The sequence below is a fragment of the Typopeltis vanoorti genome, chromosome 11 (genome assembly GCF_054136105.1).
Source record: "Typopeltis vanoorti isolate ZY-2024b chromosome 11, IOZ_Tvanoo_1.0, whole genome shotgun sequence".
NCBI lineage: Eukaryota > Metazoa > Arthropoda > Arachnida > Uropygi > Thelyphonidae > Typopeltis > Typopeltis vanoorti.
In genome coordinates, this window is record NC_143559.1 from 24,150,041 (window position 1) to 24,169,235 (window position 19,195).

Sequence of the window (19,195 nt, forward strand, 5' to 3'; positions counted from 1 at the left end):
CAAAAGACTCAAAGAAGTGTTTGACTCCGAGGCAGCCTGACGATTGGGCGCAGTTTCCTCGTCCCATTGTGTTTCTTTCATTTGCTGCTCCCTTTAATTTTAACCAACCGGACACAAAGCACAGCATAAGTGGTAGTCGATACATGATATGTAATATTTTTCAGGGAATTCTGTGAACAACTATAAATTTAAAGCACTGGTTGTGGCGAACGTGCTTCAGTAATCTGTCGATTTGGGTGTTTTCTAGTTTTACTGAATGAAACACTAAAGTTTCCAGGAAAATATAGATAAAATGACATCATGAGATATGATCGAATGCACAGGGTTACCTGAGCAAATGGAATCGTCGTTATTGACTACGCATCGAAGGCTTTACATGTACAAGCGTTTCATAACTGTTTCAGAAATTCAAGTTGAGGAATAGTTTATTGAAATGTATTAAACAATCACAAATATTTCATGGGAAATTTTTGATATCTTTAAGTACATCGAAATTGAACGAGCAGGAAGAGTTCCCTGTTTTTCATCATGTTTCTTTCACTCCAAAACTATTTTCCTTCCAGTGTTTTTCTTTTAGACACTAGTTTCAGCTTTTGGATTTAAGATTTATGCAGAAGTATTAGCTACAAAGATAAAAAGTAACGTCTTGAACAAAACAGGATGCCAAGTTTTTTGGATGCAAATGATGACAGAGGTTAATGGATAAGTTTCAGTGCGAGAGAGAGAGAGAGATCTATTCTTCTTGACTGAGCTAAACTCCACCAAAAAGGCTAAATTGTATTTTTGAAGCATTAAAGGTGACTAGACTTTCACCATCACTTAGCAGGAGGGTATTCAGATCACAGTTTGGACACTGATTCTAGACAGTATTGAAGCTTGAGACGCCATCTGAACATTGCTGCATGGTTTTTCGCTTGAGTAAAAGGAATGGAGAGTGCTCTCAACAAAAGTATCCGGTGAATATCTGGGTAGGGATAGCGAGAGATTTTTTATGGATATGCGGAATAAGAGTTGATAAAATAATAGAGCCATGACAAATATCTGCATTAATAGAAAAATCTGAATAGAGAATACTATCCACCATTATACGCAGTGAACAGCCCAAAAGAAAACTGGTGATCCCAATTGCACAGGATGCAAGGCAGATCATTAGCTTTCTGTTTGATGAGATGTCGATGCCAAATATTACTAATGTCAAATGCAACAGTCCAGGTTTCTTCTGTCGTTTCTATATCAGGTGTCAAGCAGTGGTGGATCTTGAATGGTTGAATTTGTATCAGTTATCCATAATTAGTGGACAGTTGTCCAGGTATTGTATCGGTATTGTTGGCATCTTTGTGCTGTTTAAAGTAATGAGTGTTGATAACCTTCTCATTACTTATATATATATAGAACCTAAAATATAGTATAGATTAAAAAGGACAGATGCTATTCAGGACTCGACTGTTGAGCATAGCAGGATATCATAATCAGGACCTGAAGCCTTTTTGGTTATCCTGGTTGTTCAGGATCTTTAGGGCTGAACTGCACAGGAGTTATTCAGTGCGATTGTCCAGATGTAATTGGAGTAAAATGCATTAGGCATCTGTGAAAGAGTTGAAGAAGAATGATGCCAGGAGGTCAGAATTACTTTTAAGTGATCTTGATTACTGCTATCTGCATAAGAAAGATAATGAAGCACAGATAGAAAAATGCTCCCAAGGGGTTTTGTGAGGAACGAGACCCGAAAACCTGAGATTTGTTCATTAACTAGATTTTCTGTATTTTTCCTTTCTGTGTCTTTGCATCCCAAATCAAGCCTATGTGAAATACGTATAGTATATTACTATAACGTCAGTTAACGGCGAGACCATTTTAGCCCTATCTAACATTGGGAGACTGAGTGGGCAGCTCAATCTCCACTGGTAGCCAATTAGAGATAGCTGGCCCAAGGCTATCAGTAATTAATCGGTATGCAGTGAAGAAATTGGCTAGTAAGTGCCACCATCCGTGGTCCCTAACATAATATTTGAACGTCTGAAATATTATGGGTTCTACTGTCGATTTTCTTGAGTTTACTGGACGAAAAAACCCACCAGTTGCCCATGCCAGAAATCGACTAACTCGGTTATTGGTCGAAAAAATGCTTAGTAAAAGTTCCTCTAGTCAACGACTAGACTTGAACTCTAAGTCTACCTTCGGGCGGTTTAGCGCTGAGGAGTGCAAACACCACTTCCACTGAGTTTATTTGTATCAACAACTTCCACTGAGCTACACGGGCTCCTGATATATTATCGGTAAGTATTGGAAATATTGGAGTAATTGATGCCTATACAGACGTCTCTGTAATATACATGGAGAACAAATAACACCCTTTTGGAAGTACTGTAATCCTTTGTTATCTAGGATACGTGTAGATCGTATATAAAATGGAGCAAGGAAATCTCTTCGCCCACGGTCTATCGATAATAGATCGAGGGCGGATATTATTATTATAGATACCCAAAGCAGTTTATGCCTACAGTTGACTACTTTTTAATTGTTAACGTACCGTCGCATCACGAAACTTCTGTTTCATAAAAATAAAGTCTCATTTTGGTTGCTGAAACTTATTTAAAAAATACGAATATCATGTTGATTTTCCAGTTTTTTTTTTTTTTTTTTTTTTCTTTTTTGCTTTAATTTGTCGGACGGATATACTTTTAATGGAAATTGGAATGTGTCTAGTAGATGGCGCTAAATGTAACCGTGGATGCTATAGTGCGTAAGCTGACATGCAGCTGATTAAATTTTTAATTAATTTTCTAAATTGAGTGTACTTGAATAGTGTCATTGCATCTGATGACATTTAGTCTAATTTAGTTATTAATGGAAGAAGATGAAGGGAAGAGAAAAGTGAGTTGTTTTGGATGTAATTTGACTTTTCGCCAACAAAATGTTGGCGAATGTTTTTCTCAGCAGTTATCCATCCTTGTTTAAGTCGTAATATATACAGCTTATATATATATAATTGCTTTGTCATAATCTAAACCAGTGCTTCCCAAACTTCTGGATGTCAGGGCCCCCTTTGCAAAAATATTTCACGGTCCCCCTCGAAAAAAAATCGTAATAGAGAGATATATTATTATAATATTTATTGTATTTATATTCAATACAAAACATACACAGCGAATATTGCAAAAATCAAATGCATTTATTACATTTTTTGCCTCTTACCGTTTGTTTCTGAGGACGATGCAGGCTGTTATGGTAAAATATGAAATAGTCTTTTTTTTTTTTTTTTTTTTTTTTTTTTTTTTTTTTTTTTTTTTTTGGAGTCTGTTTCTGCTTCTTCGCGGGATTTTTTTAAATTTTTTTATCAGCCACTTATCCATCTCAGGGTTAAATTTTTTAATGTAGAATAGATCAAATAATATCACCGCTTACCGATACTGGTACACCACAGACTGATAACATGAAATTAGTGAATATTACCTGAATAAGGGAATCCCCGAACCAGGAATATTTTTATTTTTTGTGATTTTTCTCCCTTTAGGGTAATTAAGCCTAACGCGAAACAGACAGCAAAGGCAGGTTATTAAAACGTTGGTGCTGTATTAACAAAAGATCGTGCAACCGAAAGATAAAAGCATAGCTGACAATTGAGTTGAAATGCTAACTCTCTTCAACCGAATTCCATATGTGAAACTGCCATAACATTCATTATGTATATATATTACTTAGTTTTAACACTTTTACGAATTTTAACACGTTTACAATTTTAACACGTTCGGTTGAATTTTATTGCTGTCTTGGGAAATCGAACTCACACACATCTAATTAATAACAATAGTTTTTAATTAGATACTGTGTTTGCCCATGCAACATATGGTTTTGTTTCAGTCTATATATACAGCATAGTTTCTGTATGAGGGGACATGTGATTCATTAATGAGTGTGTTTTTATTCCAGTTATCTCTAATTGCACTATTTGTTGAGAAATATATTACACAGACTGCTCATACCTTATTCACTGGCATAATAAAAGTACTTGTTTTTATTGCCTCTGCAGTATAGTGGCTGTTAGGGAGGGGTGTTGTTTACCACTGCAAGCGAGTTACTATCTCCCCACATGAACTTGTTTAAGCTTTTTTCATGTGTGAAGTATATGCGAAACTTTTATTGGTAACAGAAAACTAGCTCGGATGACAGTGATAATATAAAACGAGTTTTGATATGTATATAAAGTCAATATCAATAGTGCCTGATTACGAACTCGTAATGAAAGGGACAGGAAGATTTGGAGCTTCCTTGTAGAGCATTCGAAGTAAATACAATTAACCACTGCTTTGAAATGAAACATATGAATAAGCAATATTTACTAATATTCATTAAGTACCAAAATACGCAGAAAGCAAAGTTTGTGAACCAACACCAATGTGAATTTTTCCATTAAATTATAAAAAATAACAAAATAGAAATAATAAATAATAAAAGTTAAATACGTTTCTTTTAAAATAAAAAAAAACTATTTAGTCTTAAAACATTTTAAATTTGTTTTCATTATCTCACGCCCCCCCCCCCTCAAAACCTACGTCCCCCAAGGGGGCCGTGGCCCACAGTTTGGGAAGCACTGATCTAAACAACTAACCCAACAGCTGCAGGTCGTGAAACAAATGGCTATAAAATTCCATGCTTATTAAGCACCTTAATAAAATATATTAAGAAACATTTTTTTTTAATATTTAGGAACTTTTTTGAAGCATCTCATATCAACCAGCTACTTCTACTTATAAAACTCAAAGTTCATGATGCGTATTATTAAATATCCTAATAATAATTTTTCAGACCTCAATATTAATACTTGCATTATGTATATCCTTGTCACCTCTGAATGACTATACGTCCAACAATGTGTTTGCCTTCATGAGACAAACACATTGTTGTCTCATGTCTCAAGTGATCAGAATTGAAGGAGAACCGACTTACCAGCCTGGAACTCGGGGGGGGGGGGTGCAGGCGTAGGCGGCAGAGTCCCCTAGTATATATATAACCCAAAGAAGTTATTGAAAAATAGCTATTATTAAACGATATTTAATAATACTGATTATGAACTTTGGGTTTTTTAAGTAGAAGTAGCTGGTTGATTTAGGGATGCTTCAAAAAAAGTTCCTAAATATTAAAAAAAAAAGGTTTTTTAATATATTTTATTTGGGGTGCTTAATAAGCATGGAATTTTGTACATTTGAGTAGGAATATGTTATTGTAGTAAAAGTAGGGATGATATTGTGTTCTAAAGAGACGAGGAAAAGTAAAGTGTTATGAATGAGGGATTTTAATATGGGATATAATGACTGGGAGAACAGCTAATAAAGTGGAGGCAGTGGGTTTTATAGCCACTTCATAATAGTTCTGTAACAAAATGTATAAAAAGGAACTTACCAGAGGAGAATGGATCTTGGATTGATGATGGATCATATTATAACACTGATCCTCTTGTATGAAGGGGAATTAAGACTAAACAGAGAAGTACAGTAATACCCTACCTTATGACGCTTTACTTTATGATAATCCGCTCATATAATGCTTTTCACTTTATAACTATTATTTTACTTGTTTTAATAATAGCAGTTAAAAATCAAAGTAAGGGTGCTGTTACATTATATGCTAAGATTAAAATAATTAAATTTGGTGACAGTGGTATATCAAATACAGACTGGCCACAGGCTTGCACTACTGTCACAGTTGCTGAAAAAGCATAAAGTTCTAAGTGAAGTGGAAAGTGCTGTACTACTTGATACTGCAGTTATCTGTAAATGTGACAAACTTACTGCTGAAATGGAAAAACTTTTAATGATGTAGATTGATCAAACTGGTTGATCAATCTACTTAAGCCAAGTTGTTTAGAATAATTATTCTAAATTTTTTGTTTGCATATCTGATGTAACTAAGTGCTTTATTTACATCAGTTGCTCACACACACACACACACACACACACACACACACACACACACACACACATATATATATATATATATATATATATATATATACACATGTATTGTGTAACTGATGCACATATATGTCATGAAAAAAAAAAAAGCAGTGATTTGCTATATGACAGTGGTCTGTAACCTAATGTGTCTTATGATTGGGGTATGCCTATACTATAAAAAGATTTCTAATGGGACTATATTCATCAAGTACATATAATAAACAACTATGCTTTACCAACTGAGGCTGTTGGCATCTTCAGAGTACATAACTGATGTAAGGCACTAAAAAGTAAAAAACTGTTACAAACTATAATCAACTGATTCAAATTATATTAGACAAAAGAACATAGCACATACAAAACATGCATTGAGTGTGTATGAGCTCACTTGTTATTTAGGAACGTTCTATGGTTGGCACTGTAATTCAATTTTGGTGAGTTAAGAGATCTAATAAGGGTCTTCCAGATCACAGGCAAGATTAGTCCTTGGTTCTTGTTAAGGTTTTGTGTACAGCCGGCAACTGCTGTGGCTTCTTTAATAAATCGGGAGTGGAAGTTTTCTATATAAGGAATTGTGCTTCTATCCCACTCGATGACATGGTTCGTTCTTGAGAAGTGAAAAGCTAACCCCGATTTTTCTTCTCTGTTATTACTGACATCACCAATGTGTTGTTTTTGCCTAATTTCAAGGCTCTTTGAAGTCTGGCCAATATAATTCAAGCTGCACGAGCAGGGTATGTTGTAAACTCCAGCATATTTCAAGAAAGGATGGTTATCTTTTGGAGATCTTAAGAATTGTCTAATCGTTTCTGTAGGTTTAAAGGCCACTCTTATTTTATGTGGTCTAAGGAGTCTTGCAATCTTGTTAGAAACTGGGCACACCATTCTGGCATTCGTATAGTGAAGGTATGTAAGTTCTTTTCGCTTAAACTTTGATATCATCCAGGTCTAGCTACTCACTGATGAGACCTCAAAAAAGGTTAAAACCAGTCTGGGTAGTGACTTCTCCTCATAATGTAAAGCAGTATTACATCTCCTAGGAGCTGTGTGTTTTTACATTATAAGAAAATATCAAGGATAGCGAGGGAGCTTGCTCCACCTTTGCTTCGAGTTGCCTAGGTGTTGCACTACCAGGTGGTCACTTATGCTTGGATTCGCCGATAGTTCTTCGGCACGAAACTCTTAGATCATTGTTTTCAATCTTAGAGTTTCGCATACTGGCTGCTTATTAGAAACTGTCCTTAAGTATGGAATGACGATGGTAGAAATATAACGTGTCATCTCGTTGTCTTTGGGGGGTCAGAGAAAAGTATCTTGTGGACGAGTCTTCGAGGAAATCCATTCATTGTAAGGTTGTTAGAAATCAGGGATAGTTCTTCCTGGAGGTCCTTTTGCTCTGTTGTAAGGAGAAAAGCATGGTTCTTCAGCATGTGCACAATGCTAAGTTTCTGAGAAATGTGGTGGGAAGAAGTGAAATGTAAATAACGTCCTGTATTGGTAGGTTTGCGGTAAACTGAGAGATTGATACCACCATTCGTTAGCTTCCTAATTAAAGTGTCCAGAAATGGTAATTGGTTATCTTTTTCAAGTTCTACAGTAAATTTCATTGTGTTGATCTTGTTTAGAAAGTAACAGGTCCTTTTTGTGTGGTTCCAAACAATAAAAATATCGTCCACATATCTCCACCATACTGTGGGTTTAGGGTCTACTTGTGATAGGATTTTACTTTTAAAATCCTCCATAAAGAGATATGGACGATATATTTTTATTGTTTGGAGCCACACAAAAAAGGACCTGTTAGACTTCCTAAATAAGATCAACTCTTTACACCACACAATGAAATTTACTCTAGAACTTGAAAAAGATAACCAATCACCATTTCTGGACACTTTAATTAAGAAGCTAACGAATGGTGGTATCAGCCTCTCAGTTTACCGTAAACCTACCAATACAGGACGTTATTTACATTTCACTTCCTCCCACCATATTTCTCAGAAACTTAGCATTGTGCACATGCCGAAGAACCGTGCTTCTCTCCTTACAACAGAGCAACAGGACCTCCAGGAAGAACTATCCCTGATATCTAACAACCTTACCATGAATGGATTTCCTCGAAGACTCGTCCACAAGATACTTTTCTCTGGCCCCCTACAAAGACAACGAGGTGACATACATTATATTTCTACCATCGTCATTCCATACTCAGGGACAGTTTCGAATAAGATTGCAAGACTCCTTAGACCACATAAAATAAGAGTGGCCTTTAAACCTACAGAAACAATTAGACAATTCTTAAGATCTCCAAAAGATAAATATCCTTTCTTCAAATATGCTGGAGTTTACAACATACCCTGCTTGTGCGACTTGAATTATATCGGCCAGACTTCAAGGAGCCTTGAAATTAGGCAAAAAGAACACATTGGTGACTTCAATAATAACAGAGAAGAAAAATCGGGGTTGGCTTTTCAGTTCTCAAGAATGAACCATGTCATAGAGTGGGATAGAAGCACAATTCCTTATATAGAGGAGGACTTCCGCTCCTGATTTATTAAAGAAGCCACAGCAGTTGCCCGCATCTTTCCCATGATCTGGAAGACCCTTATTAGATCTCTTTACTCACCAGAACTGAATTACTGTTCAACCATAGAACGTTCCTAAATAACAAGTGATGTCATGCACGCTGAATGCATGTTTTGTACGTGCTATGTTCTTTTGTCTAATATAATTTGAATCGGTTGATTATAGTTTGTAACAGTTTTTTACTTTTTAGTGCCTGCCTTACATCAGTTATGTACCCTGAAGAGATGCCAACAGCCTTAGTTGGTGAAACTAGTTGGTAAAGCGTAGTAGTTTATTATATGTACTTGATCAATATAGTCCCATTAGAAGTTTTTTTATAACTGTTATGGTCAAGGAAATTAACATTTTTTAATATGCCTATACTAATTTGGAAGCATCAGGGATTTAATTTCAAAAAAAAAAAAAAAAAACTAATTTGGAGAGTATAAGAGACTTGAAAGGTAGTAATTGGAAAATGCTGCTGCTTAAGAGGAGTGTCGCTAATGCTGAAGGACTTCCACAGTTTAATGTCAGTTTATTCAGAAAAATAAATTTTTTAAGTCCTGTTGGTTGAATGAATAATCAAGTTGACAAAGAAATACATTGATAGAAATGGTAGTATATAGGCTCTGATAAAGTTGATAGATAAGTGACAACTCCCATTAACTGAATTGCTAATTGAAGATTGAAAATCAAAATTTGAATTATAGGTAGTTACATATACAGTCATCCCTCGACTTATGTTCGTTCGAAGATATGTCCATGATCCCATAATGGAATAAATAACATTTTCGACTATACTTTCGAACAAAATGCAAGCAAGCGTAAAGCAAAAAGGTTTTTATTTAGCAACAATGATGAGGCAACAGCGCATTCAGCGGCAACCTCCCTCGGCAGTCGGCACGTAGCTTCAACAGTTCCTTTGTTGATTTTGTGTTTAAAAAATAGGTATTTGTATATTTATCGTTAAATATTAGACGATATTTTGTGCAACATGGCCCCTGCACACCCGATTAAACCTAGTGAAGAATCACAGAAAAAGATGCGAGCAATTGATCTTGAAACGAACTTGCAAGTTCAACGATAGTGGCGGAGCAATAACAAGGTCCTGTTGTTGAATGGAAAAGCTACTTCCATCATGCGTTAGAGGACCTGAACCAAAAGTGCATACCTCTTAGCACAATGACCATAGCCGCTAAGTCTGTTCAACATGTTGAAGGAGAAAGCAGGACCCAATTATGACTATGAATTCAATGCTTCTTCCGGTTGGTTCATGAGATTCAAGCACAGTTTTTCACTGCATAATGTGAAAATGTATGGTGACTCTGCAGGTTCCAATGAGAAGCCTGGCAAGGAGTTTGTGGAGAAATTGGATAAAATTATTACAGAGGAAAGTTATTTGCCACAGCAAATATTTAATATGGATAAGACCTCCTGATTTTGGAATAAAGGCCCAAGACAACAATTCATCCACAAAAAGCTAAAATCTATGCCTAGTTTCAAAGCTCTTAAAGACCTGTGTTACTATTCTGTTGGGGGGGGGTAATGTAGCTTGATATAAACTGAAACCATTTGTGATATGGCACAGTGAGAATCCATGAGCCTTCAAAAACATTAGGAAGCATACTCTTCCAGTTCATTAACAGAGATATAAAAAGCTGTGGATGACTCAAAAATTGTTTGCAGATGCCTTAATTAATTCTAATGCGAGTGAAATGGAAAGCTGTTATGTGAAAGAAACCGTAGAATTTAAAATTTTATTAATTCTAGATAATGCTCAGTCGTCTATCTTATATCAATGATCTTCACCAAGTTCAAGGTCATGTTTCTTCCTCCAAACACTACTTCATTGATCCAACCAATGGATCAGGGAGTTCTTGTAGTGGTTAAGGCTTATTATCTATGGAGAACATAGATAATTGTCACAAGCCATTTCTGCTACTGAAGGAAACGACAAGATTCTCATGCAATATTGGAAAGCATTCAGTATTTATCACACTATTAAAAATATTGCTGTAGTTTAGGACAAAGTGACCTCTTAATCTATGAGTAGCATCAGGAAAAAGACATTAAAAAGGTTTTTGCACATTTTTGGAAATTATGAAAAAAATGAAGATCTTTGTAAATTGAGTGAAGAAATAGTGGGCCTAGCAAACAATCTGAATCTCGAAGTGAATGATGATGATGATGACATCTTTCAACTCATAGAAAGTTCCCCTGAAGAGTTGACCAACGAAGAATTGGTCAAACTGGAGGAACAACCTGTTGCAGAATAGGAAGAATGAGAAAAGGAAGAGGAAAAAGAGAAATAAGGAGAGGTAGTTAAACAATTCACAGTGAGGGGTCTTGCAGAAATGTTCTCATTTTGAGAACAATGCAGTTAGCGTTGTTCTCAAAATGGTTAAAGACATGGATTCCAATGTTGAATATTACATATTAGTAGAAAGGAAAGTGCATGATGCATTTGCTTGCTATAAACAAATTTATAATGAAAAGAAGAGGAGGAATAATCAAAGCACATTGGACATGTTCATCAAAAAACAAAAGGTTACACCAGAAGAGCCGCAGCCTGGTCCTTCACATAGGGAAGGTAATGAAGATGTGATTGTGGAGGAAGATTTGAGTGATTATTCTCCTGTTTTATAGTGGCAGTAGTGCACAGAACAGTTTTATAATAAGGTTTAAAAATTAAAATGACAGTGTACTTATTCTCTCAGTTATAGGGGTTAGGGACTTATTACTTAACAGTAATAAGTCCGTAACCCCTATAACTCTGTTTTTTTAATGTATCGACTTATGTCTTGCCAGATGGAACAGAACCCCGATGTAAGTCGAGGGATGACTGTACTAAAATTAATCAGAGCATCCTTTATAGATATGTTAAATAGTTAAATAGTATAAGGTTAACAGAAACACATTAAACTTAACCACCTCCTTGGAAATGATTTGAACAATCTATTTAGAGCTGCAGGGTGCATGTATAGCCTTGTGCAACATTTCTGGTTCTGTAATGCTAGATTGAAAGAAGAAAGATAGATCCTTATAGATACAAATCTAGTCATTGGCCAGGAGAGGAAAAAAAGCCCCCCCCCTCCATGTATACACAAGTTAGTCATCAACCTTTGGTGCGACAAGTGAACTTATTCTGCCAGAAACTTGGAGTTATAAACATGCAACCCAGAAAAAAAATCTGTTAGAATTCATGCTATTTCAGACATTAATACCAGGTAGGGTTTACGATTAGAAATGTCTGATGTACACTCCCCTCAGTCTTCATCATCATTGAATACCACAAACTTAACTATCAGTGATGACGACTAACTACCTACTGGTTTTCAAAAGTTAGTTAAGACCAAAATAATTTGGCTTTCTCCCTTTAAGAAATAAAATTTAAAGAATGTTGTGAGGACATATGTGGTCATTTAAAAAGTAAGTACTGCTTGAGAGGGAATGTTTACTTTCTCTCTCTCTCTCTCACACACACACACACACCACACAGATATCCAGGTAATCAGATTAGGCCCTTATACAGTAGAACTATCAACGGTTTTTTGGGAAGTCTAGAATTCTTGTTGTGTCACCTGAACTTTAGTTCCTTATCCACCAACATTCCCAGATACTTCACCTCCTTGAGCAAAATCCTCTTGTAACACCATTCATCAGAATGTTATGAGAATCCTTTCCTTCGTGTAATTTAAATTTAAAGAAACCTGTGAAATTTTGATTAACCACCCTAATCTTAACAATAATGTTGGCATCAAAATCCCAAGAATTTGCATGGCACACATTCAGCCCACTTAGTTTTCCAGCAAAAAACCTGAGTTTAGAAGTCTAAGCAATTTTTCAGCTTTTATTGGCCACCATCCATACTGGTTTGTTGTAATTTATATGTATACTTATATAAGTAATTTTTTTGTGTGAACATGTTGCTCTCCAGCTTAATTTAATTTTGTAACCTAATAGATAATAATAACAGGACTCTAGCTTTGATGTAGTAAGATTTTTTTTTCCCACTACAGGTCAGGCCAGTAGTTTTAAAGGTTGATTAGTAACTTTAGCATACCATGTAGATTGTAGTGCAGAGCTTGTTTCTGTGTATATATGTGTATACTCCAGATGATGACCTTAATGTGAAGGTCGGAATGTCAAGTGTTTATTTTGGTTTATATTAAACTAAAATTTTACTCTAATGCTGTAGTTGTTTCCATAATTTTCATGATGCAGAGTGTTATGACTTTGCTTTTTCTTCCAATGTTTTTCCCAAAAGATAAGCTTTAAGCATGAATATACACAAAAAGGGGCAAAAAAAAAACAACTCAGTCATCACATACAAAGTGGATCCCCCCCCCCCAAAAAAAAAGCTCTGTGTTAGCCAGACTCTGGAGTTTGTCCTCCTCCTTGTGTTCTGGTTTCCATTCCCAAGTATAAAATTTGTGATTTAATAATATAATATAAAGGACTGTTTCATGGTGATGGTCAGAACATGCCAAAGTGAACTTGATTGGAGTGATAAACAGTTAATGTCTGTTGTACAAAATTAAATCATTCACCATGTGATGGTGATAACAAACAAGAAAATAGGGCTAAGAGAAATGGTAAGTGAACTAAATACAGTATCATGTGGCTGTCTCTGCTTTAAAGTCAGGAACCTTGCGAGTTCAAATTTCACTATGGCATGGAAGTTTGTGAAATATGATTTTCCCTTCCTGGGCTGGTGTGTAACCACCATCTACTTACTGGTGAAGTGGCCTTAAAAAGTACATTTGGTTTCTAGAGCAAGGTTTGTGAATTTAGCATTTAGCCAATTTGTGGTACTTATGGTTTTACAACCTTTTGTATGTGGGATTACTATAAAAAAATAAAGAAAATGAGATTACATATAAACTATAGAAAACTAAAATTAATGACAAATATTTGGGGAAACCAACAAAACAACTGGTTTATATATATATATATATATATATAGAGAGAGAGAGAGAGAGAGAGAGAGAGAGAGCACCTCCATAGCTCAGTCAGTATAGATGAAGCCCTTTGGTTGGAAAGACCTGGGCTCGATTCCCATCCAAGACATGAGGAACCTTTATCTGGTCTCTTTCGACTAAAGGTGAGTTAACCATTCATATGGAGGTAGGGGGTGTTTTCACCTGGAAACTAAGGTTTTTTGTCCCCCCAGAACAGGCAAACCGGTCCCATGAACACGGGCATCTACAGACATAGGACACACTGGGAGGCATAGGGCCAACCACCTTATCCTCAAATGGTCACTGTTGTGAAGTACTCAAGAATCTCAGTGGTTCATGAAAAGAACCATTAAGTAACTATAGAATCTCAGTGGGTCGTGAAAAGCTTAAGAGAAGACATATATATTTACTCTTTCACAGAATAGGCAAACAAGCCAGAAAACACAAGAGTCAACAAAATAATTATTACTATTATTACTACGTGACACCTCCAGGGAGTAAAAGGACTCATTGTGGGAGGGCACACTACTCTACTTCGCTAGATACATCTCATCCTCTCCACTACTACTTAATTCTCCAACTACGACACTACTACCATCAATGCCATCTATTGCTCATCATCACCAACAATAATAGTATTTTTTGTCTGTAAATGATGATGATGATTAAACTCAATAAAAAATACCAGAGATTAATAAATGGGGAGTACTATCAAAGATTAGGAAGGTTATAAGTGGTGTTCCACAGGGTTCGGTATTGAGACCATAATGTTCACGCTTTATGTCAATGATATCATCATAGGACTACAATGAAATGTTGAGTGGTTTGCAGATGATGTGAAGCATGGGAGGGTTATTAATAATAGTGCTGATGTTTTGGCTCTTCAAGAGGATTTTGAATGAGCTGGAAAGATGGGCAAATGAATGGGAATGTCAGATTAATGCAACTAAATGTAAAGTTTTAAAATTTGGAATCCACAGATAGGATGCTTTGTTCTCACTTGGAGTTATACTAGAAGAAGCGAAGTAAGAGATCTTGTATAAAAGATCTAACGGGTATTGTAAATAGAAATTTGAAGTTCAGAGGACATATTGCAAAGGTTGTGAAGACATCTCAGACAATTTCTGCAGTATCGAGAAAGACATTGACCACTAGAGATAAAAGTGTGATGCTCCCATTGTATAAAGCTTTGATTAGACTGCATCCAGATTTCTATGGTCAGATCTGGTGACTGGGATTTGAAGAGGATGAAGCATCCTTGGAAAAAGCTGCAGAGGCAGATAACAAAAATGATATCAGGACTGTACAGTGTTGATTATGAGGATAAACTGAGGGCATGTAGACTACAGAGTTTAGTGGTGAGAAGACAAAGGGGTGGGAGAGAGATAATTGAGACATTTAAGTTGTTGAAGGGTTATCATATTAACACTGAGCATATTTTTCATATGATAAAACAAGGTGCAGGAACAAGGGACCATCTCTGGAAGTTACAAAAGGAAGTAGCGAGTAAACGGGTAAAAAACAAGTTTTTTGCATGGAGAGTGATAGGACCATGAAATGCATTTTATGAAAGGATGGTTAAAGTGCAAACAGTGGATGAGTTTAAGGAATGGTATGATAGACTTTATATTGACTAGTGTTAACCTCCCACAGTGAGTCTTATCACTCCATGAAGAGGTCAAGATAACAATTATAATAGTAATAAATTTCAAGATGAATTGGTAGAGTGTTCATGCAAGGTAGATTAGTAGTTTTCTAGGACACCATGGAAGTGCTGTATACGGTAATAATAAAACCAGAAATAGAAGTAAAACCTTAGTAGAAGAACAAAGAAGAATATAAAATAAAATATGGTTAGTCTATTATTTCTTTGAAGTTAGTCTATACCTTTTGAATTTTTACATAGGAAAAAGAAGCTTATATGAAAAAATAAGAAATAGACTAGCCTGTGTAAACAACAGAAAAATACTCTTTGGTGGCCAGCATGGATTTACTAAAGGAAAATCATGCTTTAGCAACCTGCTTACTTTTTATAATAAAGTGACAAATGCGTTGGATAAGGATATTGCATATACAGTGGTATATTTAGATTTTGCAAAGGCGTTTGATAAATTGCCACATGACAAGCTGGTAATTAAATTGGAACGAATGGGGCTGAACAGTAGATTGGTTCACTGGATTGGAGATTGGTTGTCTGATAGGTATCAGCGAGTTGTCTATGGAGGAGCGATATCTCAGAAGAGGAAAGTTACTAGTGGTGTACCTCAAGGGTCTGTTTTGGGTCCATTGCTGTTTAATTTGTATGTAAATGATATCTGGAGAGGTCTGAATGGTGATGTGCAGTTGTTTGCAGATGATGCAAAGTTGGGCAGAGCTATCAGGAGTAGTGTGGATGCTGTAGCTTTGCAAGAGGACTTGAATACACTGTCTGAATGGGTAAATAAGTGGGGATGTCAATTCAATGTCTCAAAGTGTAAGGTTTTGAAATTTGGGAAGCAGAGATGGGATGTAAAGTACACAATCGGTGCGAATATCTTGGAAGAGGTAGAGGAAATGAGAGGTCTGGGAGTGATTGTAGACAAGGACCTAAAATTTCAGGGACACGTTACTAAAATAGTGAAGACAACACAGCGGATAATGGGAATGATGTGGAGGACATTGACATGTAGAAGTAAGGATGTTATGGTTCCTTTGTATAAGTCTTTGATCAGGTCACATATGGATTACTGTGCACAGATCTGGTCATCTGGTTCTCAAAAAGATGAAATTGCGTTGATAAAAGTTCAGAGGCAATTGACTAAGGTGGTTTCTGGTCTCTGGAATGTAGAATATGAAGACAGATTGACAAAATGCAATTTGCAGAAATTGGTGGATAGAAGGAGGAGGGGGGATATGATTGAGACATATAAGCTGTTGAGTGGTTATTACCAGATTAAAGTCAGGGAGGTTTTGCACAGAATGGGTGAGGATAGCAGGAGAACAAGAGGTCATTCCTGGAAGCTGTATAAGGAGGGTGTGAGCAAGGGAGTGAGGAGCAGGTTTTTAGCATGGAGAGTGGTGAGTGATTGGAATGCTTTGCCCGAGAGTGTGGTGTGTGCAGAGACAGTGAATATATTTAAGGCACAGTATGACAAACTGTGTGTATAACAGTGGACCTCCCACGATGAGTCTTTGACTCCATGGAGGTTTTTATAATAATAATAATAATAATAATTTGATAGACTAAGCAGATTCCAGTGCTTTTTATTCCAGAACAGGCGATGTTTGAAAAAACAACTTATGTATACGTAAACAAATGTGAAATATGAGTGTTTTGTCATATTTTTAATTTTTGTAAATCTCTTTTTAAGTATATTATTTGACTTTAAAATCACGTGATTTTTTTTTTTTATTCGAAATTCATTTATATGTATTTTATAGGTTTGTGTAGAATTTACATGTTAAGATAAGTCATTCTTGCAACTTAGATGGACTACATTCTTAAAGGCTATAAACATTGGACTGATGTTTTTTTTTTAAGATTTCTGTTTTCATTTTTTATGTTAAGAATATCATCTTATTAAATATTTTTTCTTCTTGGAACACCTATGAAAGTATATAGAGGACAGAGCAATGACTGAGAATTAGTAATGAACAGTAGTTAGATAGCAAGAGAGGTTTATTAATCAAACCAGCTATATATAAATGAGCATCTATATTGATGGAAGTTTTTTCATTTGGCTATGCTACCAATTATATATTTGGTTTTATTATTTTATTTATTTTATTATTAAAATAAGGTGTCAACACCTTATTTTAATAATAAGGTGTTGACACCTTTTGGCAACTGGTATATGGGCAATATGACTTCGGCATCACTTCCACCTTAGTATCACCACCTCTGGGTCTGGCTCCCACTGATGAGACCTCAATAAAGGTCAAAACTGGTCTGGGTAGTGACCCTTTCCTTAATGTAAACAGCAGTATACATGCCTGCAAGAAGATGTGCTTTACATTATGGGATACTAAGGTAAGTGATCAGAACTTATACCACCTTTACCATAAGTTGCCCCAGTCCTGCAAATACTTCAGGTGCAAACTTTGTTTGCTTACACTTGGATAAAGGATTAAACCAAATATATAATTGGGAGCATCTATATTGCTTTAATCACCCAACCACATTTGGTTGGTGGTTTCACTTAGTGATAATGAAAGTTTCCTATTGCCTAGAGGTCTAGAAGTATATTAAGGCATGGAGTGATATTGCAGGCAGTAGGTCTGACATGCCATTAGTTCATTAGATTATTAATTGGTAACAAAAAATATATATAATACAGAAGATCAAGTGATGTTGGATGTTTAACAAACTCATTCAAAATTCTCACAATTGAGAAAATCTGAGACAGTCATTTCTATTTAAATTTAGTTTTTGAAGCAAAGCTCTGCAGCAGCCTGTAAAGTTTTACCATAATGAAACATCTTTAGTAGAGAATTTTGGTTTTGTTTTATTTAACTGTGCCTGGCAGAGATAAGCAAGACCAGATTCTGAATATCCGATTTGATCTTGTTTTTTCATGCAAATGAAACACCTAAAGACAAGTTGGATCCATTGCCCTGTGAGAAAACTTGATGGAAAATAAATTGTGAACAGGACAAAAAGAGACTGAAAACACTTCTCATAATGTAGAAGGTTCACACTTATCCAAAGCACTTGAGCATATGAAATGGAAACACTATGGACTTAATCTGGAAAGGGTAGAGAAAAGTAGTTGAAGTTTCTTTCTTTTTTTGTGTGTGAGATGGATGTTGTAATCATGTGAACAAAATGTGGATTTAATGAAATTTGACACTTGTTATAAAAATGTTTCTGTGGAACAGAGAGTGGGAGCACAGTAAATTAATGTTTTGGTGATAACTGACTTTTGAATAGTATGATAAAAACTTAGAATAATTATATCTTTCCATCTTGGTTTTCTTTCTGCAGTCAGAAACCTACAGGCTAATATTCATCCTCCTCTCAAAAAAAAAAAAAAAAAAAAAAAAAACCCTGAGGATTTCGAAAATAACTAATCTTTACTTGTCTTCTTCCATTATCTTTATCAATTTTGGCATTGTTTCTCCCTTTACAAATATAGATATCATTAAATGGAATATTTGTAAAAAAAAAAAAAAAAAAAAAAATTCCTCTGGACATTTTAAAACTTTTAATTTGCTGTTAATAACCTCAGATGTCAAGACAGCAGTTCTTCAACCTGTTTTTCTAACCTCTTTTGATTAACTTGATTAACTATTTGCTTAATTTATCTACACTTCTTCTCTCTCCCGTAGTCCTAAATGGACCGTTGAGTCACTCATGGCTGGTAGATGATGTTCTTTGTTAGCCTCCTCCAATCATCTCGGTCTCTTGTTCTTGATGTCAGTTGAGAAAGGGAGGCATTTGTCCATTTTTTGATGTTATCAGTCCATTTTAATCGAAGTCAGCCCCTAATCCTTGATCCCAGAACGATTCCTTCTAGTGCTTGCTTTGGAATGCCATTAGTCCTCTTCACATGTCCGAACCATTTCATCTTTCTTCTTCTTCTTCTGATGCCTGTCAGAATATTTTCCCGTCAATTGAATCTATCAGTTTTCGGACATTTTTATTGGTTTTGTGATCTGTATAGGGAATTCCCAAAAGTCTTCTGTAAGTTTTCATTTCAAAAGACAGGAGTCTCCTCTCATCTTCCCTCAATAAAGTCCAGG

General features: G+C 35.6%; 1 protein-coding gene across 1 annotated transcript in view; it reads left to right on the top strand.

Moving 5' to 3' along the window:
- Window positions 1-2,730: 2,730 nt before the first annotated feature.
- The window catches only part of l(3)87Df (cytochrome c oxidase assembly factor COX20 lethal (3) 87Df), a 118,583-nt gene continuing 102,118 nt past the window's right edge, over window positions 2,731-19,195 (top strand). The window contains exon 1 of the mRNA XM_090400865.1: window positions 2,731-2,874. Within this exon, the coding sequence (XP_090256991.1) occupies window positions 2,848-2,874 (27 nt within the window). The 5' untranslated portion in view covers window positions 2,731-2,847. The remainder of the gene's footprint in view (window positions 2,875-19,195) is intronic.